Genomic DNA, 26,036 nt, shown 5'->3' with positions numbered 1-26,036 from the left:
ATAAAAAAGTAATAAAAAATTTTACAAAAGGTTGTGGTCTACAAGTAGATCTATTAAGCTATTCAATAAGCTGAATAATCTCATAAGTGATTTAACGAATCTCTGTATCTTCAATGCGCAACTATATAAATACTGCATCCTGATGTGAGTCAGCTTTTTTTAAAAAATATATATATATCAACGTCTCTCAATGTGTGATGCCAATGGTGCGAAATTATTTCTAGGTTTGAGATGAGGGTCAAGCATCTTCTTTGAACATAAATACTTCTAGCTGAAGAGGTTGATAAGATATTCTGCAAAATACAATAGATGGAACTTAATTTTTTAAAGAAAATTCAAGCATTTCGCTCCTTCCATATTTTCCAACAGACAACAGCAATCAACTGATCCGCAACTTTTCTTATTGGTTGTTGGAATTTTCTCGTCTCATAATATATTTTTTATAACAAGAATTATTTCATTATAATGACCATGATTTTACACTTTTATTATTATTATTTTAGCAAATAATATTTTTTGAATTTAGTAAGATAATAATAACAAAAGTCTTATTATTATCTTACCATAAGAACTACCCTTCTTTCCTTGCTGAGTAGAACATTAAGCAAAGAAATGATTATTATTTTTTCATGATTATCTGCTAATGTTACATTGCAGTAGCTGATAATTGTTATTCAGCCAATGTTTTGTTCTGGTCTAGAAGGATGTAGACTAGTACCAACCAACATTTTTGTTATAGTACAGCAAATTTAAATACCTCTTAGAATTTGGCAATGTTCATTCCTAGAGTTGTGCACGATACATTCGTGCTCCTTCGTATTCAGAATTACTATCCTGATTAGAATCCTCTCGCCTAAGTCGGTTGTCATGTCACTTATCTTAACTGGTTACTAAAATAAGGATTTCAAGACTTATTGGTTTCTTGCTCTTTTTTTTCCTTAAAGAAATGCTAAACTAATACAAAACCAGAGCAACCATTAGAAAAATAAAAAAAAATCTAAAAAACCTATGCTGAGACTTAAATCGGGATCGGATGGTTTTTATAGACCTCATTCATTAAGCATGCATCTTAGTACATCATTATTGGAATCAACAATCATGATTAGCTATAGGCACAATCGTGCTTATGTATGTAATGTAGGTAATAATTTCTTGCTGCTAAAATAGTTTTTAAATTGGAGAAATTATATCTTATATTATGTTCGTCGTGTCTCGATGCACCACGATAATTACAAGCACTTGTACGCCAATCACCAAGATGAATGGAGCTTGTAGAAATAACTAGGGGTGAAAGTGCATAGATATCCATCCAACTAATATCTATATTCGTATCTATATCCATCAAAGAAAAATAGATATGGATATAGATAGATAACTATTCGATCCGTATCCAAATATCCAATTTTATTTGTAACTCTTTTTAATTTTATTTAATATTAATAGACTTTTAAAAAAATAAATAACCATGTTAATATCTTCGATTTTGTAGTAATAAAATTTAATTATTGGATTTATATTTATATTTATATTCATATTTTGATATCCGATTTGTATTTTTATCTGTTAAAAATATATATATATATATATATATATATATATATATATATATATATATATATAAATTTTTGCATCCGACTAGCATCCATATTTATATTTGTATTCATCAAATAACATAAATATAGATATGAATATGCTAATATCTGATCCGTATCTTAAAATAAGAAACTTTGATGAGGAGGTGGGCTGTGTTGTGTGCTTGGTGTGGGATATATTTTTTTTTCTTAAACTTGAAAACAGCTATGATGTTAGTTTAGTATTCTTATTTTTTTATTTTTTTTAGCTTGTGGGCCTTTATTTTTTATTTTTGGTGCAACGTCGGTTCACACATAACGAGTATGAATGCAGCCAACAAAGTCAGAAACAATAGGTTACAAAAAGGTCCAGGCACGAACCCACTATCCAGCCAGACAAACCCACCAGAGTGATGGACTGCAAAGAAGGCAACCCAATCAGCAACTCCATTTGCCTCTCTGTAGACGAGTGAGGCATGATAAGAGTGACACTCTCCTAGCAATCTGTGAATCTCGTGGATCAGCGGCCGGTTCTCAGCTGTTCATTTCCGACTCCGGATCCACTCAACTACTATGACCAAATCTCGCTCAAGGATAATGCAAGCTCGTGGTTAGTTATAGGATATAATTTTTTCTTGAACTTGAAAACAACCATGATGTCAGTTTAGCATTCTTATTTTTTTTTTATTTTTTTAGCATGTGGGCCTCCTCAGGCTGCCATACGTTATGCAATCACATACTTGGGTGTAGGATATAATTTTTTCTTGAGCTTAAAAACGGCTATGATGTCAGTTGAGTATTCTTATTGTTTTTTTTAATAGCATGTGGGCCTCCTCAGGCTGCCTTACGTTATGCAACGGACGGCGTCGAGTGACCAGGCGCCTCTATCCTTTTTAAAGAGAAAGACAAAGCCGTGACTTGGAACACTGGACTATGGGTTGCTGGGGTCCCGTATTCTAGTCTTCTGAGAAGCTGCCAAAAAACCAATAACCGCATTGTAGCAGATCTTTCGGGCGATATCAACAGCTATAACTTATAAAATAATGTAAAATAAGTATAAAATAATTATTATCACCATCGCATAGGCATTTATTAAAATCACCATGGTAAGCTTTTCTTTGATAAATTTTAACTAGATTTACCCTAGTGGTCGCAATAGAATAATTTCACCTCCTATGTAATTTGTCAGGGAACATCCAGTGCACTTATGAATCACTTAATTTTATGAAGAGGATTGTTGAATTCGAATAATTTGATCCTTCATATATGTAGGTTGAACCACCCTTTCCTATTGTATTAGAAGAAATAGATAATACTTTGGTCCTCTATGAAATGGGCCCATTTGTTATATACAGTGCACCCAGGTTCTCTATATAGCAGAAACCAAGTTTTTATTTGGACCTATCTTCCATACAAGGCAAAATTTAAGATTCAAAAACTATTTTGTAGCATATTTTTGAAGGCCATCATATATGCAGTGCCGGCTCGAGCCTTAGGCGACCGAGGCGGTCGCCTAAGGCCCCCGGCTCATGGAAGGCCCTCGCCCCTGTGGACTCGTGGAGAGTCTTTTTTTTTTTTTTTTGTGAGCTTTCACATCCGAAAGCTGGCAGAGCCAGAGTAGCAGGGTGAGTGGGTGACGGGCGACGGCTATGCTGCTGGCCCCCACTACAGTGCGTCCGCAGATCGCAATCCCCATCTGCCATCTCCCCGACGAGGCGACGGCTACGCTGCTCAGCTGCTGAGACAGGCTACGGCTGGGCGACGGCATGGCTACGAGCCTACGACAGCTGAGACAGGCAACGGTCCTTCCCCTTCTCTCCGACTCTCCCCCCTTCTCCACCCGCGAGTGCTTTTTTTTTGCTAAACGGCAGAACCCTTCAAAGCAAAAAAAAAAAAAAAACAGAGCGTACCTTCCGTTCTCCTCTCCGGCTCTCCCCTCGGCCCTCAGTGCTTCTTCACTTCAGTTCTTCGGCCCTTCCCTAGTTCCCTTCTCTGCCGGCAGCCGGGAGGCTCGACCGTCGACGGCTTGAGGCTCGACCGCCCCTGCTTCGGCCTTCGGACTCCGGAGTCCGGATCTGCTCTCCAGCTCTGCTCGGCTCCTCCGACCTCCAGCCTCCGGCCTCCGGCCTCCGGCTCCTTGGCTCCGCTGTAGCCTCTAAACTTCTAAAGGCCACCGTCCTCCTCCTCCGGCTCCAACTCCAAGAAGGCAAGAACCCGGCGACGGCGTCACGGCGGCGAGTGGCGAGCCACCGGCCGGATCTCCTCTCTAGCTCCGAGCCTCCGACCTCCGGGCTCCGCCGCTCCGGCCTCGTCGGCTCCTCCGTGAGCATCCATTCCCAAATCCCAATTCCCAGGCCAAAGGGCAAAGGCAAAATCAAATCCCAGGCAGTGCCGTAGACCGCAGTGGTGAGTTTTATACGGTGCCACTTTTATATTGACTAATCACTATTCAGTATTCACTAACTATTTCACATCATCACATGGAAGTATATGTTGATTGTTATTTTATTATCTAATAGTTCTGTGATCACCGAACAATTGTCTATAAAGAGGATTTCTTTCATATGCCATATTATTGTTATTGGCTTATTGCATTTAATGTTATACAATAATGAAAAAAGCCAAGAGAATATATGGCCAACTGATTAATTTTTTGATCCAATTAATTTTGATTTATTCAAGTTAGAGACACTACAATTATTTTTTTGGGTCTAATTGTCGGTTGGTTGTGATTTTTTTGGATCTTATTTGCGGTCAACTATGTCACAAGAAAGATTAAATGGATTAGCTATATTATCGATTGAAAATAATATTTTAATGAATCTTGAGTATAAAAATTTGATTAGTAATTTTGCATCTCAAAAAGCTAGACGAGTTATTTTTAAATAAAATTTTAAATTATTTTACACTTATTAAAATTTTTTCATCATTTAAAAAAAAAAAGGCCTCCTTTTGTGAGTTCGCCTTAGGCCCCCAAATGTTTTGGGCCGCCCCTGCATATATGGCATACAAGCCAAAAGCTGAAACATAGTATGCAGTTTCTAGAGGATCTAAACTGCATGAAAGTTAAATACATGTACTGAAACAATGGAAATATAAAAAGAATTGAAGTAATTGATAGACTATGCACCTACTTTTACATCCATTGAGTTATGGATTTATTTTTCATATATCCTAAGATTTCCAAATTATTTTTATGCCTCCACACCCCCCCCCCCCCACCCACCAAAAAGGCACTAATAATTATCTCTCTCCCTCTCTTTTATTCTATTCCCAGTTTTGATCCTTCAGCTTTAACGACGTTTTTGCTGGGTTAAAAAAATGTTTGCAATCTGTTGTTTACCAGGAAAAAAAAAACTTTAAGCTATGCATGACAAATTTTATTCACCAATCGCAAGGGAGGCAACTTGCTAATAAACCCTGTCCCCATCGGATGTGACCTGAAAGTTGATTCCTAGCCGAAAGTTTGCAGATATCATTGTCCTTCGGCTGGCTTAGACCCCAAAAGCAATCACATCGACATCGAAGTCTTGTTTGGATGTTTTCATTAGTCTAAGAGTTCTCTGCATCTGAATCAGGAGGACTAGATATTCCATGCATCTTCGATGTATATGGGACTTGCTCAACTTCTGATTGCCATAAACCACCGTCCACCAGAGCCTGTGCTGCGAGCATTCGAAGTTGGCGCCGTCCAATGTATAAACTCTTAGAAAGCCCAACTCACTTGATCTAGTGATCTGAGTGGATTGGTGACTCCAAACAGTTGAGAGTAATAATCTATGAACTAATTAATTTGAGTGCAAAAAGTCTGAAAATTAAAGTATAAAAATTATTTTGAAGGTAGGAAAGCTGAATGAAAGTGTATATGCAAAAGCTTTCAGAAAATGATAGTGAAAAGTTAGTGTATGGTACAAATGCAGATTCGTGTCCCTGAGAGTAGCTCTGAGAATTTAATTCAGATGGATCTTTAGGAACTTGGCCGAGTTAGACCAGTGATCCACACAAAACAATCAGCAAGTTTTTTATTTGAGTTTGCTGGTTTTTGTAGCTAGATTATAACTCCAGAAGTAAGGAATCCAACAATGATTGGACTAGTAGTTTAGCCAATGTGATCCAGATTTGGCATACCATCTAGTTGGACAACAGTTTTAAAACAGCACCATAGAAGTCTAGTTGGATGACAGTTTTGAAACAGCACCATGAACTTTGAAACATTTTTTGCCCATTCATTTCTACCAAGGTTCTTCAGAACTATTCTTGTCATCATTATGATCCTACGTGCAATGTTTCAGCCAAGTAAACATCAACATGGATGAAACAGGTGAAAGAGAAACAAATATAAGCCTTGTTTATCAGTTACCTAAAGTCTACTGAGTCATTTCAGTGTTAAGAAACCATATACCATTAGCATAACAAATATTGGCCATGCAAGTATTTAAATCAACAAAAACCTGCACATTGATGAGATATTTGCCCACACATCAACAAAACTAAGCTAGGAAAAAAAATTCAAAATTTCCGTTTGCAACTGAAATGGATGAAGGATCTGCCAGAAGGAACATTGATGGATTGAACAGCATTTTATAGATAGTTCTAATGGAATGGGTCATTTAGACATGACAAATTGCTTTATATCTGTTATTACTAGTAAACTTACTTTTAAGAGATTATCGTAAATTTATCTGCAACAGGCAGACAGCGTTACTGGAAAACTACACATCCCACAATCATCATCAGCAAAACATAAATTCCCAGTTTAAAGGATACAATCCGAAAAATGCTTAGCTAGGTATCGGATAAAAAGAAATCCATGGACAGGTACAAGGTGATTGAAACATGCACAATACAGTTCTTTAATAATCTCACAAATCTACGGTAGTATTTGGAGGATACGAGGAAGCTACATATACCCTGTAAGCAAAACAAACGAGATGAATAGCAGAAGGAAAAAGACAAATGGCTTAAACTGCATATATCACTTCGTATAGTGGGGAATGAATTGCTGGGCCAAGTCTCGAGCATGGTCATTATCTGCTTCAAGAAGGCGTACCACCTGTTTTCACCATGATATTAGCATATGAACAAATTCATAGCGACTCCAGGGATGATTAGAATTATTTCTAGCTATGAAGCATGGATATTGGTATGAGATACCAATAGCACATGATACGGAAATGGTAATTTGGCATATCTTAAAAAAAAGGATACAATATGGCTAGAAAACGACCATACAAAAATAATTTTTTGCATATATGCAAAGAAGCATCTATAAAGTGTGCTTATCAAAATTCATGCTTTATATGATATTTTTAACTTCCACAAACTCCGTAATTTGGTCATCATTTAAATCAATAGACCATGGTTATACTCCATACAATAATATTAACATCACAAAATCCGAAATTAGGCATTCGTCAGTAAAATGTCAACATTTGTCAAATAATAATAGAAAATAGACGCCTCTCCCTTATCTCTAGACGTATCAGGGAAGCATCACAGGTGCATCTAGGAAGTATCTGATACGTATCTGATATGAACACATCATGCAATTTGAAGTAAAAGTTCTTCCTAAAATTGTAGGAAAATCATCCTTACCTCTAATTTGTTAAGAAAAGGACTTAATCCTTGGAGCTGACATGTGTGAATTAGAAATTGACAGTTTCATCATTTAACCTATTCAAATGTAATTATTTATGCTAGTGCTGTATAAGCAAACTAGAACCAGCAAGCCTAGTAGCATTTGCTTTTGTCTGGCTTTTTTGTGATTATAGGCTTCTAAGAAAATTTAGGGTGCATTGTTCTCCCATCCAATCAAAAAAAGGAAAAAGCCCTTGGTAAATCAAAAGACCAATAGCCACAACCATGCTGAAGTGTAATCATGACAAAACACAATAAATATGATGTACAACCATAAACAAATAAGCATCACTCTTTTGGACTAGCAGCAAATGCTAATCAGGAATATGAGTATGACTGGAAACTACGGAACAAAACTGCTAATAGTAGAAACCAAAAATCATATTTAACCTTGTCCAGAAGCCTGAATTATACTTATTCTATCAATTTATTTAAAGACAAATTAAAACAAATCTGAGCCTGCATCTGCCTCTAAATTCAATCTTGATCTGACAAACTTTATAATGTCCTACTTGCAGTTGGATTTATGAAACTCATAAGAAATCATAAACATTTTCATATCCTACAGTACAGATGTGACTTGCATTCATATCCACCAGGGATTCAACCTGAACCTCACTTGTCTTAACTGTGCTTGATGTTGATTAGAAGCCCCCAAAATCCAAATATATATACACATATATTATTTATTTATATGTCTTAAGGAAATAGAGAAAAGTAAATCAAAAAATGCATGCAAGATTATAAATGATTCACCCCCTTCTGCAATTCATACATATCAAGACACATTCCACTAAACATATACTGAATCTTGGTTCTCAGTAATAAATTATTGCATATAGTGATGACCATTGCAGCTAAAACATATTGCCCAAATGAATATATAAATAAATAAAACTGAACTAGAAAGTCAAACAAAAGATTGCACCACCACTTAAGATTATGACTTGCTGCTGTAAAATCAGCTTTTTGACATCTTTCTTTGCAAGATGGCCTTTTTTCTTTTTGCCCCCTTCATCTGTGAACTCTAACTGTTAACCTTGACTTATTGGAGAATTGTTACTATAAAATAGTAGAGGTGAAAGAGGGTTTTCCTTCGAAGTGATTTCAGTGCCATCAACTTTACCATTCACAAGATGGGTCTTTATGATATGTAGAGGTGGAGACATGTGGTGTATGCTTCATTATAAAGCATGATAAGCAATTAAAATCCAATATTTTTACAAGGTTATGGGCACTTGGTGCTTCATGAGTGGTTAGATATTTCTTTTATTAAGAATCGAGATATCAATCATCATGGTGTGTGACCAAGACCATGATGAACCAAGATCTTGGTTTATCTCAGCTTAGATGAATATGGGAAATTTGAAAAGATCTGAGATTTTTCCAAGACCTCGGCTGATAGTTTAAGACTGAGATATCAAAACTTCAACTGAAATTAACAATTATTTTAAGACATTAATTATGAGATTTATCAATAAAATAGCATTTTAAGAAAGTAAATAATGTGATTGGAAAATCTTGACCAATATGTTGATGTCATATGAGCTGATATTTCTTGATTGATTGATATATATTGGCCAAGATGAAAGAGGCTGAATTATCTTATATCTCATATCGAGGACTGACTAATACCAATACAAACAGTGAATGAGAAAAATTTCTAAATGAACTACGAAGAAAGGTGCATGTGAGATTATTTTCTTTTCAAGCATATTAGCACCTACTTCATGTTAAAATCCTTTTAAGATATCCTATATCCAAGATATCCTATATCCCATGTGCATTCATTTGCACGTGCATTCATTGATGCTAAAGCTGGCAAATCATGAGATTAGTACTGCCTGTCATAAGGGGAGGTGTAACGGCATTTGATGTAGGTGGTAAGAACATCGAGATAGATAGCTGGTGTAACAAATAAAATAGAAGATTAGCGCATCATGAGAAGCATAATTTTTGGATTATAACATTTGAAGATGATTAAGTGATAAAAATTATGACATTATTGTTTAATTATGTGTTACAGAGATCTAACGAGGTTTTACAAACAAGAAGTGATCAGACATGAATAAGGTTGAACAGAAGAACATAAGCTTACAGCAAGAATTTAAAGGTCAACATCTTAAGAAAAGACAAAGTTGGAGAAAAACGAAGGTAATCCTAATCAGATATGCTAGTTTTTATTCAAAGATCGAGGCAAAAGGCAGTGAGTGAGCTTGTACTTTCAAGGTGGAGCTAACTATGAAACTATACTCACTGGGTACTATTAACATTGAGAAAGTAAGGTTTAATTTTTGCAATAGTAAGAACAAAGTGGGGTTTTATGTTTTCAACAAGTCATGAGTTCAGGAGGAAGAGGCACTGGAAAATGAGAGAGTCCCTTTAAGGACAATCTTAGACTTCATTGTGAAGATTGGGTAAAATGTAGCATCATCATGAGATAAGATCTATTATTTGAAAATATGCTTTGACTGGATCAACTGATACCCAAGTTGGTCTTACAAGAGCATGCATTGTGAAAAAAACCAAGAGGGTCTCCATGATGTCAAATAAGAAGGCGGCAGAAGAAAGATATTTCACTAGGAATGACGTCCTAAAAAGGGGAACTTAGCACTCGGTCCTTCTGCTTGACTACCATGTCTCATGGTTTTTACACAGAGAGCATTTCTAGTTTAGTCCCTTACAGTTAGCCCTCTTTGTATATGCCTATTCCTGTATATTGTTAATAACAGTTTTCTGAATGCATTTACTCATAGGCCAGGGATCAAACATAAAATGGCCATCGAAACGAAGGGCCTGGAAGACTAAATGTAAAGCGGCAGTTGATCCAGGAGGCAGACATTCATCGCCATAATTATGGCTTATGTCCTTCCAAAGCACCAAAAGAATAATGCCACCATAGTAGAGACACAAGCATGCTTACAGTATTAACTGCAGTTATTAGAAGAGTTAACATCTACACCTAGAATTTGTTGCAAAAATTGTTGTCTCTGCATTTTGCACTTTCCATTAGCCCAGTGCCTAAAGTAGATTACTTTCCACAACCAAAAAATTTAGAATAATAGTAACGATGGATTGATAGTTATAAAAACACCAGTCCTTTCCAAACCATCAACAAATCTTTAGCAAACAAAGCAATACACAATTTAATGTCCACAGAAGTAGAAAAGAACTCAGCACAAAACCCTAATACAAACCTCTCCCATGGATGGACGCATCTCAGGATTTCTCCTAACACAGAGGAATGCTGCTCTAGCCAGATGATACAACTCATAAGTATCATAGGATTCTCCAACACGTGGATCAATAAGTTCATGCAGTGCAAGACTTTCAACTAGTGGTCCCGCCTGAAATTAGCAAAACAGAAGAAGGTTTATCATGATGTCATCTGACATGCATGCTTTAGGTTGAATATTTTTCTATCAAACAACAAAATTTTGTCAAACCCATTTCAGTAAATGTTGACTATGCCCATTTTGTTCGTCCACTACCCGGCGTCCTGATATCAGTTGAAAAAGAACTATCCCAAATGCATAAACATCAGTCCTCACAGATACAATCCCATGTTCAGCATACTCAGGAGCAAGGTACCTACATAGACTTAAGAAATATTGTCAGTATTATATAAAAAGGGAAAAGCTGAGTGAAACTAGAGGTATGACATGATAAACAGGCATGAAGTTCCCACCCTGATGCACCAAGAACTCTCGTGTGAAAAGAATCATTATTGGACTTCCATCTAGCAAGGCCAAAATCCCCAAGCTGTGGAAAACCAGACTTCATCAATATATAGGCTTTTCACACTGCATAAAATGTATATCTGCAAGTGACTTCAATCTTAATTCCAAATTCAGCGAGCTATAAGGAAGAGATGTAAATTGGGTAGCACGATGGTAAGAGTTATACAGAAATTTCCTATAACATGCATGATGTAGGTGGTACACAGCTTCTGAAAAATGAGTAAGTTTTCAGCAAACCAGGGCCTCCAAACTTGAAATGTAAGAGAAGATGGGTATTTCCATATATGTGACAAAAATCAGAAAGTCCCAAAATGAAAGCCTATTTTAAAATTTAGATCAAAATCTGGTCAACACGAAAAAATGAAGCTTAAACATCATATGATAACAACTGAGACATCGCAAAGTTACCCAGTTTTTTTTTCCTTTATTTTATTATCAAACTTCCCAATTGTACTAAAATTAGCTTCCAAGAATTTAATCCTGATGCCTCCAACTCATCTAAAGGTCAGAAATTAAACCATTTGACTGCAAAAAGATACCTCCACTTTTTTGTGTAGCTAGGTTGCATAAAACATGTATAGATGTGGATCTGAAATGCAAATATGCAAGTGGGTGAGGAGAACTGAAAATATTTCACAAGTTCAAAGGTTGAAATCACCTCAGAACACCACACTTATGCACATGAAATTTAAAGAAGGTATGTTGGACGACTCAGTTCCTGCAGCAAAGATTCTTTGGTTTAAAACACAAAGCAGCTTTAAAATGACCAAGATCACCTTAGACTAGCATTAGTTTTGGGGCCTGAATGACATCTCCAGTTTTCACCACCCAACAATACTAAAAATTACTTCAATTTTTCTATATGCAAAATAAGTTATGTTTCAGCAAACTGACATGCAGCCTCTGACATACTAATTTCATAGTTAACAGGAAAAAAAAATGGAAGGTGGAAAAGTTAACACAAATTTACCATGGGAACAAAATCATGAGTAAGTAGTATATTGCTTGGCCGCAAATCTCGATGAATTATTGGACCTCCACGGCACTCTTCATGTAGAAAACGCAAACCTTTTGCTATTCCAATAGCCATAGCATGTCTTTTATGCCACTCCAGTAGGTGAGCTGACTGACCTATTTATCAATAGAAAGAGCTAGTATCTCGAGAAAAAATAAAATAAAATAAAGAAAAATCTTGCAGGCGAAATTGCTATTGCTGTCAAAAGATAATAATATTACGTATTTATTACAATGTAATATGTAAGTCTAGGTCATTTTGACTGCAATAGTCACTTACTAAACAAATGCCACTCGAGAGATTTATTGCAGATATATTCATAGACCAATATGTTATGGTTCTCCTTGCAACAGTAACCCAACAGCATCACGATATTTCTATGTCGTGCAAAGCTGAGGATATGTACTTCAGAAAAGAATTCAGAATATCCCTGTGTACTTGCTTCCTTCCGCATTTTTGCCGCAATAATCTGCCCATCTTTAAGTCGGCCTTTATATACATGACCAAATCCACCTTCTCCCAAGAAATTTTCTTTTGAAAAATCAGATGTTGCAGCTTGAATCTCTGAAAATCGAAATCTCATAGACTCCTTGACATAAAGTATCGATTTTAGCCCACAAACAGCACAAAGAATTGGCTTTTCTAAGGAATCATACTGAAAAAGAGTATCATGTTGGCCTTGCAGTGCATGAGGACCCGCAAGATTTGTGTGATATCCTTTGGAATGCTTCCCTATAAGATATAAGAATTATTTTAAATACAAAGAACAATATTAGAAGAAAATGTGTGACGAGCAACTAACTGTCTGCAGACAAGAACTACCATCACATTATAAATTAATATAGAGATAACTGCTAGAAATATAACACATATAATCAAGGTTCACAATCTCAGCACTAAATCCCATACTGGTATGATGTTGGTAGAGTGTTAGTACTCCCAGTATGGGGATTGCTTAGCGTACCAGCACTTGGTACACCTCTTTACCGAGTATCTATTCAGTAGTACGGTACAAGTATGGTTGGTAGGGGGTGACATGCACCGGTACCATGAACCTTGCATATTATGATGTAGAGTTTGTTGAGCATAATCTTACTATATTTTCTGGACAGTCAATAATAAGAATTGTCGAAAATTTCAAACATCTTTAAGAATCATAGTGTCATATAAAGATTGTTTTGTTATTATACTAAAACTCTTGTCATCAACAAACCTTTGTCAAGCTGTTAGTTCCTTGCCAGGCATCCTTTCAATACTATGAGGTTATCTGATGAAAAATGAACACATACCAGCAACAAACTCAAGTATGCTAGATTATTCATGATTATAAAAAACCCAAGTACAGAATGGACATGATAGCATCCCCATCCTCATAAGCAAAAGAATGCGTATCCATGTCACATGGCAACACTGAGAAAGATTTCCCCAAAAAAAAAGGGCAAGACAATAAAAAGGTTTATGTTAGACATATAAACCCAGATTATAGGGTCCATTTTAGTTTGGTGTAAGCGGGATGAATAGCAGCCCACTTTGCTGAAGTGGCTTCTGCAATCCATAGGCCCAAGCAAACTTGGGCCATTTCTGCCTAACAGCGCCACTTCAGGCCAACCGAACGCATAAAGTGGGCTCCCTTTAGCTGAATTGAGTTTGGATGCCCAGTTATGGGCAACACAGGCCTATTGAGAAAATATCATCACGGCTTGTGAGGTTTATATAGAAAATATTATTTGCTCCATTAGCTAACCTCAGAACTACTGAGGGGTTGCTTACAGCGAAGGACTAGTTGGCAGCAATGAAGTAATGAAGAGAAGATAATTCCATTTCTGCAAAACAAGGATCTGACGAAGAATAACAGCTTGCTGGATATAGACTGCAAAGAAGTGGCTCCAAAGTGGTATGGTGAAGAAGGTGTTAAAGCCTTGAGGAAGGGAACCATTTTGCTGATTGGCTTTAAAATTTTGTCAATAATAAACCTACCAAATTTTGATTGAAGGAGTGCCCGGTAGAGATCGTATATTTGGTCAGAAAGGACAATAGTCTTCATTACTTTATTCATTCATGTAAGTGAATTGTTCTGTCCGAAAAAATTCATGTTGTGTTGTCTTTACCATATGACAATGAAGATGACAACAGCAAAACCAGCAGTGTTTTTTAGACAGTATGATAGCTTTAAGAAAAACAAAAAGAAAAGTAGCTATTTTACCAACTTGGTAGAAAACCCTTAACAATGTATAGATAATCAATCATGCAGAAAAAATAGCATTCTATGATAATTATAAAACCACAAAAAAGAAACAATCATAAAAGGGAATATCCGGATAATTTTGCACTGGGGATGAGCTAAAAGGGGTGGTAATTGATGAAGCAAGGAATATGTAAGTGCTGGATTATCAATCTACTAAATTAAAGAGTTAAGTGAGACTTGTTAGCATCGAATAGGATTCGAGATTAATATAGTATATATCAACAAAAGAATGGAAGTTTTTCTTGAAAAATCAAAGAAATGGTGTTTGTTAGAAATATTTTTAATAATTTGCTGTTTGGCCAAAGTTCTTGGTTAACTCAAGTGGGTGCAGTGTTCAGGTGCTGTAGCAGTTTCAGGTGTAGGTGCGGGAAAACAAATCCGATAAAAATATTTTGAATAAGAAAATGCTTAGAAAGTGGGTGCAAAGACGAGTTTCTGAAGAGATTTTGAAGCGGGTGTACCATATCCTGTTACTAAGTGCCAAATATAACACAAAATTTTGTAGACGCCATATGGTATTATACAGATCAAATTCAATAAGATTTCTAATTAAACCATATAAAGCATATATTACCTAGGCTATATACCATGGTACGCCATACCATATTAAATCGTGCAGTACGGAATATACAGTACCACATCGGTTCGGTACTGATATACAGTAGGGGGGTGTATCGCCACTTAGTATGCCGAAGCGGCCCCCATACAGGACATACCGGCACAATAACAAGATGGCACCAGTACGATACCTAGTACCAAGACAGCGTACTTTGCTATATACAAATACGATATGTAGTGGACACTACTTTTACCCAATAAGATGAAGCTCTCTCACGTACCAGCTTGCTTAGGTAAAGATTCAGTCTCATCATATGCTAAATTTTTGTGATTCAGAGTCTTGAAGCTAGATGCAGGAAGCATGTTGTACTTGAAAATATCAGAGCTATCTAGGGAACTGGAAGAGGCATAATAACTTAAGGAAGATACAACACACTGCTCATTGCTTTCAGTCTCCTGCATGTTGAATTTGGACCCAACAGTCCTCCAGTCAGAGTAGAAAGATTTCTGCTCCAAGCCTTCCTTATTCGAGGCCTTTGTCAAAAACGGCTTCATCACTTCCACAGATAAACTATCCTGAATTAATGCGACCTTGCAGGGAATATGTTTCACATAGAATTTCAGATCCTTTCTTAGGTGCCTGCTAAGAGTTGGTATTCATTATTCAAAGCAATTTAGATTGAACTTGAAATCCTAAATAACATTATAGACTCAGTAATCTTCATAGGAGATAATAGATTTAAAAAATGGAAATATTTGAGTTCAAATTACTTTCACTAGCAGCAATTTCATGTGTTAAAATCAACAGCACAATACTCAGAGATTGTGATGGACCATTCCAGAAAGAGGTAGGATTCATGCTCATCCGAATAGTTTTAAAGTTAGTAATACTATATATTGATGTAGATCAATCATGCTAACAGCAGGTTTGCTTCAGTGCGATATAATCCAATTCACATGAAAACTTCATTTCACAGAAAGCTATTACTAATGATATAGCAACTTCTATAAGCAACAGACAGTCATATTTCTGCACACCAATTTGTTTCCCTTTTATAGTGGAAAAGGATAAGAGCAAACGACAAAGAAAATACTGTGATTGTGGACACCAAATGCATACCAAATCTTGACACTAACGAATATTGTTTGCACAAGAAGGTTTCATTTGACTCTAGTGACGCTTGAAATGTTTGATTCCTGCTCAACGTAAACAACTCAACTGAAGATTTATCATGGAACCAGAAGGCGGTTTAAAACTTGTTCAGGTACCTAACTCATCTGACATGGACCAGCAACCTTGTCAGCTTGAAATCAGTTACCGACAAATCTCAAAGCACTACCTGAGTTCCCTTTCTATATCATATATTTTTCTCTCTTTTTTCTATATAAAGCATCATTTACGATAAAAGCATCAAAGATGTAATATGAAGCAATTGTTAAGCGTAATCAGTGAGTTCCAAGCTACTTTAAATTGCCTAGCCAAGCCCTTGAGCCTCACCAGTAAGCACTTCACAGATGGATCCCATGGTGCAAATTATGTCACAGGAGATGAGGCAATAACTTGAGTGATAAATTAGAACAATAGAGGATAATTTAGTAGGATTAGACACCATAATGAACCAAAAACCAAATTAAAATTACATAATACTAAATTTAATCTATAGATGACTGGAGACTAGGCCCTGACAAAAGAGTTAACAAATGATATCAAGATTAATCTATCCATCATGGGTCTATTCACAAAAATGGTGACAACAATTAAGGTCCAGTAACAACCATTAGGTAATTTCTTCTGTCTGGATCTGTTCATCAAATGCCTAATTGAATGCTTTTTCCTAAGTCAATACTGGCAATTTTCAAAGAAAAAAATTCTGTACACATTTACTAATTTGATATGCACATATGATGTGTAATGACTAAATTGCTGACCATTGTCAAATAAGAAAACAAGTAAAATATTAGCAATTCAACACAAGAGTCCATCTGGATGTACAAGAAACATAGTTAGACAGAATATTCCATACATCTGATATCTTTAAGTTCTCTCCTCACCTAGGCATTACAAACATGATCAAAACAACACAAGCATCAAGAAGCAAACATATGACCTAGCATTAAGTACAACCAAGTTGCTCAGTGGGAACAAAACAACCTCTTGCAAACAACTACTTAGTTTGGCTTTCCAGCAGTAATTTTGACAATCATGCTGACCTGGAATGCAGAACCATATGAAGATCTACTTAAAATAGACGGCCCTAACCGAATATCCACATTGAAACAAGCAGGCATATTTTGGAATTATTTCAAGTCCCTAGCATTGTTGACATTGATTGGCAATATTGACAGAATAAAGTAATGCACAAATAGAAATGTATGTCTCAATGCACTAAAAAAATCCCTTATTCTTTCACCTACTGTTCCCTATTTTCACGCATAGTGCATCATAAGTAATTTCAGCATCACAAATTTACCAGGAAGCAACTGTATGTACAAATCCAGTTGTTGCAATGTTAATTGATGAGAAAAATTACATACAATGTTAAAATGTGATAACAAGTAAAAACTTAGAAGCACAAGCATCCAGAGAAAGCCAAACCAACCAGATTGTTAAAATCCCAATTTAATGTACCAATGAATTGAAACCAGGGCCAGTTGCAAGCATCAACCAAACGATATCCAGATCTATTATTTTCGTTGTTATAGATCTACTTCCAGGAGAAATGAGAAAATTAACAAGGTTCGGCCCTGGCCAAAAAAAATAAACCATGTCTAGGATCGTTCTTCCATGTGTATTTTACCTTCAATTGACAGTATGGAAACAGCCTTGACTGTTGACTATCTGGAACATTGATTGCTTTTCTAAGTAAAAACTGAAAGCTTAGATGATATAAAGACTTCGCATACATTTCACCAATTTGATATGCATATAATACAGGTAGCACTAATTGTTGATCATGTCATATGAAGTAATCAAATAATAGAGTCATTCAGGATGCAATATAAGAAGCACTTCTACATAATTTATTTTGATGCACCTAATCACATTATATCTTATCTCATCTAGATGCGAAAAATCTGAACCTAAACGAAATAACACAAGCAACCAGAGGCAAACATACCGATCAAGTATAACCCATGTGGCTTTACTAGAAACTACTTCTTGCAAAATAACTACTTTTGTAGGTATTCCTGCAGTAATTTTGATGATCATGCTGACCTGGCACAGAGAAATATGAGATCAGAAAAATGACAACACTATATGGCATACAAGTGTCGATGCTTTTTCCATATTTCAGTAGGTTATAGGACTCATAATTATACATATAAATAGCATCACTGAATTCCTGCCCCACAGACTAACATAAACAAGGATAAATAACAAGAGATATGTTGATAGTTCATATATGACCTAAAACAGGTTGATGTCAGACTTCATTATTAGCATCAAACGTCACTTTAAAAAACCTTTTGCCATTTGAGACTAGGTGATGGATTTTTTAATCCAAATCTAACTACAAGTTTGGTTTAAGAATTGCAACTGGCCATACAACATTCGGTAACGCATTATGGCCTCCTATTAAAAAAAAACATGCAAGAACAAGGGTTAATGCATAAGAATATAAAAGAATAGTAATAAAGCATCGACTTATGCAGCATTTGCAGCAGATTACCCCTTCAGCTTTGCATTGCTCAGCACTTTGTAGAAGCATGCTTTCGTACAGATCAAGCTTTCTAGAGATCTCCTCTTCAAGCGCACGGGAATTGGTCCCAAAAAAGGAGTCGGTGCATGCTTTTATTTGATACCCCACTAAGTCAAGCAAATAAGGAATTTTTGTAAGGTGATCAATGGAATCCAATAAACTAAAAAAATCAGACGCACCATTAACTTGCATTTTTGAAGTTTATTCAGCGACATTTATGGGAATCACAAATAATAACGAAACTCAACAAGTAAGAAGCGTCCTTTCTATCATCTTCCTCCTCCCCTCCTTTTCACTTCAATGTCAAGCCGGAAAGGAGGGGAAAAACAAGAAAAATGGAATCCTACTCTTCATGCCAAAGCATTCAAATCCAGAACTAAGAAGGGAAATCCGATGGATTCTCACTAGGGTGGGTGACGGTGTGGAGGACGCCGAGGACGACCAGGGTGTCGCCACCATTGAGAATGTCGCCCCTCATCCGGATGCCCTTCACGGTGAGCTGGAGCTCGCACTCGTTATGGACCCTCGTCGCGTCGTAAGCGACGATCACGACGTTTGACGGCAGAAGCGCGGAATTCTTCCGCTGCTCCATCTCCAGAGGTCGCGAACGAGATTACACCGAATCCCCCCGAAGATCCCCTTCCCGACCCCTGGGGTCTGGGCCGCCTCCTCCTCCTCGGCCTTAAATCCCCGCATCGGCTCCTCCGTCGCCCAGATTCGGAGGATATCCGGAGATCGATTCCGAGCATATTCGAGAAGAGAGATGGGAGAGGACAAAGGCGAAGAAGGGATGGTGGTGGGATCGCGATCGCTGCCGGCCGAGAAAGACGACGGGCGCGTGAAAGCGGAGTTTCTTCCTTGGAGGAGGCACGACGGGAGGGCAAGATCGAAAATACCGGCCGCCACAGGGCATTTTGGAAGGGTGTCGTCATGTAGGGGAAAAAAATTAAATATTATATTGAACTAACGGTAGATATGATCACGGGCCGGGCCGGGACGGAAATTTGCACAAAGTGAACATAATGTATTGCTCCAGATCCTGGGCCGACCATCGGGCTTAATGACCATTTTAAATTTTCTAAAAATATCGCGATTTTAGCTTATTCTTATTTATGCTTTATTATCATAATTCAATTATATTTTTATGTTCATTTTATTTATTAATGGTTTATATTTTTCTTATATTTTAGTTGATTATGTTTCTAATTTTATGTTTTTATCTTTATGTCCATGTTTTATTTTTTATTTTTTATACTTTGTTATATCTATTCTGTTATATTATTTGATGAATGATCCACTCGTATTTCATACTAATATATGTAACTTTTTAATTTATTTTGATTATCATATCAATTACCTAGTATTTTTAATATATGTTATTCTATTGTATTTAACTTATTCACTATTTTTAATTCTTTGTATTGTTTGTCAATTTTCGACATCCTTTAGTTTAGATAAGTTTTATCTTATTACTAATTTTTATGAATATTTATTTTTTATTGGATTTTTATTTTCCTTTTTGTATTTTATAATTTTGTATTAATGTTTTTTTTTGTTTTACTATATTTTAGTTAGTTATTGTATTTTGCAAGTAAGCTGTTTTTATCATTTTTTATGTATATTTTTTTACTATCATTTTATATGTTACAAATTTTTAGTTTTATAATAACTAATTTATGGTATTTAATCCTATTTTGTATTTCGTTTTTATTTTTAAAATTATTGATTATTGCATAGATTTAGGTCTCCAAATTATATAATTTTTGATTATTAGTTTAAAAATAGTAAATCACATTCACAATATCAAATTTTATGTACGATGGAACCTTCATATTGGCTAGAATTTCAAAAGACATCTAGTTATACTTATATAAAGTTTTTTCTCTATAAAATAGTTTAGATTTTTTTGAGAAAAACTAGTATAGGTACCCTATGTATAGATATAGGGACTTCAATAGCAATTGGTATCAAGCTATAATCCCCTTAAAATTGTAGCAACCTTTCAACCAATATGAAAAAAATTTGACTGTTCTATATATTTGGCCAAAATAATATATTATTACATTTAAATATTTGAAGAAATTGAACATCGTATTATATTCTTTTTGATAGTGACATTATCAAATGACGCCTTTATTTTATTTTTATTGTCTCTCATTATCTAACAAATTGAAGATAGTTGATTTCACATAGCATCTGTTTTATATTTTTACAAAGATCTTAGTTTTAGTTGAGGTCTCATAAATAGACGGATGCTAGCATCATCAAAAGTTTGCCTCCGATATCTCCAAATTTTTAGGACCGTGCCTTTTGTTTGGCCCTTCTAAAAAGCTTAGTGTGCTAGTCTCCTTCTCAATCACAACGACAACGCCCAAATTGAGCACATTCTTAGCCACACCAAACCCATAGAACTCGTAGCACCAAGATCATCACCCTGCTTCATAGCATGCACAAGCACATGATCATTCTTTGAGATTTGCGATCGAACACAATCAAGAATGATCACACGTGATCATATATCTCAAAATATCTCCAGCATGTGATCGAGTGTTCGTGCGCATGTTAAAGACCGAGATTGTGTTATGTGCGAATGACCTTAACCTGTTCTTAGCTCAAACATGGTTGGCATGTAATGACATGATTAATTAGCATAATTAGATTGGGAAAAAAACTAGGTAGCATGGTCCACTATCCACTTTCATTCCTCACATAGTCACCTAATCCACGTTAGAACCATGATTAGGCACTAGACTTAAGGAGGATGAAGTATTAAATATGTGCATCCTTCTGCTAATTTCTCTATTGAAATCCAAAAGCTTCCAAAAACACAAAAGGGCTCAAGAATGGGTCCCAAGCCAATAAGTCTCACTCACAAATGGGTAGGAAGATAAAAAAGGAGATGAAGGTATATCATTTGGCTCCATAGACACCTCATCCCATGCATGCTTTACTTGCTTTCAAATGACAAGAATCTATTTTTATGAGGGACTGCAATCTTTATGCCAAAAAAGAAGCAAAGATGAAGCATTATCTTTAGGATAGTTCATGAAAATGATGTGCACACAAATTTTGTAATGATAAAAGTAACCTTATAGGAAATTAGGCACATGTCGTATTCAAGTAGGTGTTTATAAGGATTGACTTAAAAAATAGATTTCTTTGGACTATGAAAATATATTCTTTGATCCACAAAACCCCAATCATAGTATAACACATTTCGGTGCATACTAAATGTACTATACTTAGTAGCCAAATTCCAACTAAAAGTGTGGGGCTTTATGATTTAGTGGTCAATAATTGCCTTGCTAAAACTAAATTCCTTTAAAGAACATCCAATTGTATCGTTTTTTTCTAGAAAAAGGGGAAAATCCAAAAAGAGTGGTGCATTAATGGAGATTAAATCAAAATATTATATCATAAATTGTTTAACATTTTATCAATTGTCAAAAGTAATATGAATACACACACACACACACTTTATCAAAACTAAAGAGAGAGTCTTGAATATCAAAACTTTTCCCTATATAATTAATTTGTCAAATTTTTAAATGAAAATATATTTTAACCTTTTTTCAAAGTTTAAATAGAATAAAATTGTAGCTGTATTTTCTCTATTTTCATTTATTTCATTGATTTGTCTCTCTAAAAATACCTAGAAGTTGACGGGTAGAAACAAAAGTCATTCTTTTTTATTCCACACAAAATTAAAAAGATAGAGTCATTCTTTTTTTTATTTCGGACTTTTTTTTTGAGGCCATTAAATCTTAAAAATACCTAGAAGTTGACTAGTAGGAACAGTAGTCATTTTTTTTTATTCCACACAAAATTAAAAAGAGAGAGTCTTGAATATCAAAGCTTTTCCCTATATAAATAATTTGTCAAATTTTCAAATAAAAATATATTTTAATCTTTTTTAAAAGTTTAAATAGAATAAGTCTATAGCTATATTTTTCATTCATTTCATTGATTTGTCTCTCTAAAATCACAAACAAATTTTAAACCACTAAAGATCAATTCATATTTAATTTTTCAATTTTTGATTCTTGGAATTGTTTAATTTAAAATCTTCCATCCTTATACAATAATGCCTTTTCTGTTTCAAATGTCTCTCTCTCACTCTCATAACAATTCATTTTATATATCAATTCTTATTAAAAATATTATTTTTTTATTATTTTTAATTATATAATATGTTTGGTTTTATTTTCATATATTCTCCTCTTAAAGCTTGTTTCTATTGCTTGTTTGTTCAACAAGATCAAAATTTATAGACAATTACAACTTATAAAATTTATGCCATTGCATTCTGGAGTACAAGTGAGCACTACTACCAATGTTTACTACTAAGTAAATCACATAATTTGCCCTATGAAATGCCACCATTGAGTTAGCAACCTATATAATTGAATTCTTCTTCTCCAAATACCTCAAACCTTCCAATTCCTATGAGACCTTAAACCCTAAGTCTGGCAAATATAATCACCAAGAAATTGTCCTAACAATTTGAGTTACTGACACCTTCAAATCCCCATTTTAGCTCTCACTATACATTTGAGCCATATTAAATATATAATTATGATGTGTTTAATTGTTAGCCTAGCTGCATTTATTCTGCTTCTTTTATCATATACTAGGTAAAGGGAGAAAAAAATCCTATCATGTGGAATGAAATGCCACCTATAGCAGACACATCAACATATGATCAATACTTAAAATGTATTTTTTTATGTGTGTGTGATGGGGTGGACGAATCATATGTATCTGGAATGAATTCAACCAACAAAATTAAAAAATAAAATATTATGGATATCCATCCATAAAACAAATGCCTCCTATTTGGACATTTATAATCAAGTCTAGACAACTCAAAAAGAATATGCTGCCCTCTTATGCATGCAAATCCTCCGAGTCCCCACCTTGTAGCCTAGTCTATTTTCTCCTGCATTGGAGCACGTAGAAGTGTCGAACCCAATCCGAGATGACGCCATGGATAGCGAAATGCTCACGTAAGCTGCATCCATATATTATTCTGAAGGGATGCCACCTTTGCTTCGTGGCACGACACCACCACCAAAATCATGAGGGAGGGCTTCGAGGAGAATAAAGAAAAGGCTAAAAAGGACAACCCATAAGGCATGCAGTTACCCCACAAAAGTTGCATGGGGCCTTCTACATCTAATAACCTATGAAGGGCACTTGCTTCAGACTTCAATTAATGGAAAGAAGGAAACTGGAATAAATCATCACACTAAATTGAGCATAAGAACTTTTATATGATAGCAATAGTTATACATAAATAACATATAGAATTACACGCTCTCATTAGAAGAATGCAATTAAATTATTAGATCCTTTATTTAATTGTAACCTTTGGATCCTACTTCAAGAAATTTTTTTTAAATTAAAAAAGAAAAGAAACTAAAAGCCTACACCATACTTGATTCACTCCGACTGCACGCATAAGTTCCATGGCCCTCCCATCTTTAATAACCTACAGCACTTGCTTCATACTTAAATCACATTTAGAGAAAGAAAAGTGAATCACACAACAAACCAAGTTGAGCATGAGTACTTTCTCAGACAAAAAAGAAAAAAAAGGATGGAGCATAAGTCTGAACTTCAAACGATGTTATATTGAACGACATGAAAGATTACATAGTCCTCTTTAGAGGGATCAAATTACATTGTTGGAAGCTTTCCTTCTCCAAAAAAAACCTATATCACACTCCCTATATACCACGCTTCAATCACATTTCTAACAAAAGAACGGATAGTTACACACATGATGGGCTTGAGTTCTTCAGCCCATACTAATTAATGCTACCAAAAGCAACACATCATTAGAGCTACATGGTTAAACCCTGAGTTTAATGACAACCTCCAGAACTTATAAGTTGGGCAAGCTTATCTCGTCAAGATCATCCAAGGACAAGAACACCTCATCCAAGCATGAGAGCTCTGTGTCATCGCTTAAAGAGCTTGCAACTGAATCACAGCTTGCTTCATAGACTCGACAAATGATCCAGTTGTCAGAAACCTAGAGATCATAGCAACAAAGTCCAGTTATCAGGCCATGAAATGAAGCAGCAAGCGAACTAGTGTAAGGTATCAAATTAATATCAAGGAACATACTACTCTTTGGTGTGCTCTCTTCTTGGAGGACCTTCTATTACTATGCGTGCGGCTACCGCTGCTGCTGCAATTGGTAGAACCGTCCAAGAGATGGTATTCAATCATCATCCAATTAGTTTTTACCCCGCAGGGAGCTTCACCAACGTAGAAGACTAGCGTCTTCTTCATGCCAACGACCTTGTCGCTGCTTGCTACGGGCTCGTCGACTCCGATCGGCGTCCAATAGCCATTCGGCGACACTCTGTTTTGGATCCTCTGGCTGAAGAAATACCACTGGTTGCCACCTTGCAGTGCTTTACCTTAATATGCAAACGAGTGCTTGTTAGTAGTGTCATGGTGCAAAGGATGTGGGAGTAACAAAAGAAACCAAGAAGAGAAACCCACCATCAAGGTCCCATGGATCGACATGGCGAAGGTTGAGGCTGGGGATGATGTCAGGGTGGCATGGTAAGAGCGACGCCTTGGGATACAGAAAATGGACGACAAGCTCTTCATCGGAGGGGACGAACTGGAAACCAGGGGGGAGGCCACCCATGCTATGGAGATGGAGACAACGTAGGAGAAGCCTTGGAGGTTGTAAGTGAGTGAACGGAAAGAGGTAAGAAGGTGCAGAAGTTAAGTGGGAGCTCCAATATGGTTCTTGTTATGATGCTATGATTGGCATTTATAGCGTGGAGAGGGTTAGAGGGAGGGAAGGAAAGAAGAGACGTAAGAGAGAAGGGCAGCTGGGAGATTGGACGCGGTTGGCAATTAATCACTAGTTAGTGGCCTCTTTTTGAAAAAATATAATCCGGATTGGAGTGAAGAACGCGGGCCCAAGCAAACTGGGTGGAGCCAGAAAAATGTTCCAACCAATGATGCATGGCTTGAGAAATTTCCAACATTTACAAAATCCATGTCTAAATAAAGATTTTATTCATAATGCAGCCTTTATTCTTAATTGGCTAGTTTTGGATGAATAATATATTTAAAACATAATAGATTAATGAAATAAATATAGAATCTTCAAATTTTCTGCATAATATTTTCATGTTTTGAATGCAAACCTATCCTGAATTCCTTATCAAACCATTAAAGTTTCTCATATAACTAAGCAAAGGATGAGCCAACTTTAGCTTGCACCTCTTTACTTATGGCTTGTTTGCTGACTGAGCTAAAAATTTTATAAAATTCATAGATTGGGCTAGTATAACCAGCAAAATCAAAGAATTACATGCTAGGCTAGGCCTACTATTGGCCCTAATATCTAATTTTATGATCTTACTGGTTGTACTGGCTTAATCTACGAATTCTATAAAATTCTCAGCCCAATTATCCAAATAGGCTCTTAGAGTTTTTATTAAGGATCGATTTTGAGTGCAATTTAAGAATGAGCAGACCTACCGTTATATATTGACGACGAAGAAGAGGCATCCATTGTAGATATAGATTTTGAAA

At 35.8% G+C, this 26,036-nt stretch overlaps 2 protein-coding genes across 2 annotated transcripts; both read right to left on the bottom strand.

The window, feature by feature from the left end:
- Positions 1-6,188: 6,188 nt before the first annotated feature.
- On the bottom strand, positions 6,189-19,384 carry LOC103722203 (probable serine/threonine-protein kinase PBL16). Its single transcript, XM_008812679.4, has 10 exons — positions 18,873-19,384; positions 18,438-18,574; positions 17,886-17,983; positions 15,048-15,406; positions 12,243-12,695; positions 11,919-12,079; positions 10,897-10,970; positions 10,655-10,799; positions 10,406-10,555; positions 6,189-6,624 (listed from the first exon to the last, which is right to left on the bottom strand). Exons 1-10 carry the CDS (start codon positions 19,057-19,059, stop codon positions 6,547-6,549), a joined length of 1,842 nt encoding a protein of 613 aa, XP_008810901.1. The 5' UTR covers positions 19,060-19,384; the 3' UTR covers positions 6,189-6,546.
- Positions 19,385-24,080: 4,696 nt separating this feature from the next.
- Positions 24,081-25,217, bottom strand: LOC120107588 (NAC domain-containing protein 104-like). Its single transcript, XM_039120916.1, has 3 exons — positions 24,984-25,217; positions 24,600-24,898; positions 24,081-24,504 (listed from the first exon to the last, which is right to left on the bottom strand). The coding sequence occupies exons 1-3, from the start codon at positions 25,132-25,134 to the stop codon at positions 24,355-24,357; spliced, it is 600 nt and encodes a 199-aa protein (XP_038976844.1). The 5' UTR covers positions 25,135-25,217; the 3' UTR covers positions 24,081-24,354.
- Positions 25,218-26,036: the final 819 nt, after the last annotated feature.

This window comes from Phoenix dactylifera, unplaced genomic scaffold (genome assembly GCF_009389715.1).
Source record: "Phoenix dactylifera cultivar Barhee BC4 unplaced genomic scaffold, palm_55x_up_171113_PBpolish2nd_filt_p 000913F, whole genome shotgun sequence".
Lineage (NCBI taxonomy): Eukaryota > Viridiplantae > Streptophyta > Magnoliopsida > Arecales > Arecaceae > Phoenix > Phoenix dactylifera.
This window is presented reverse-complemented; position numbering and strand designations above follow the sequence as displayed.

Coding starts and splice junctions, on each gene's coding strand:
- LOC103722203 (XM_008812679.4), bottom strand. CDS start 19,059: ATGGAGCAGCGGAAGAATTCCGCGCTTCTGCCGTCAAACGTCGTGATC. Junction 10,971..11,918: donor CTCATGATTTTGTTCCCATG/GTAAATTTGTGT, acceptor GGTTTTCCACAG/CTTGGGGATTTTGGCCTTGC. Junction 6,625..10,405: donor TGCGTCCATCCATGGGAGAG/GTTTGTATTAGG, acceptor TGGTGAAAACAG/GTGGTACGCCTTCTTGAAGC.
- LOC120107588 (XM_039120916.1), bottom strand. CDS start 25,134: ATGGGTGGCCTCCCCCCTGGTTTCCAGTTCGTCCCCTCCGATGAAGAG. Junction 24,899..24,983: donor CGATCCATGGGACCTTGATG/GTGGGTTTCTCT, acceptor TTGCATATTAAG/GTAAAGCACTGCAAGGTGGC. Junction 24,505..24,599: donor AGAGAGCACACCAAAGAGTA/GTATGTTCCTTG, acceptor TATGATCTCTAG/GTTTCTGACAACTGGATCAT.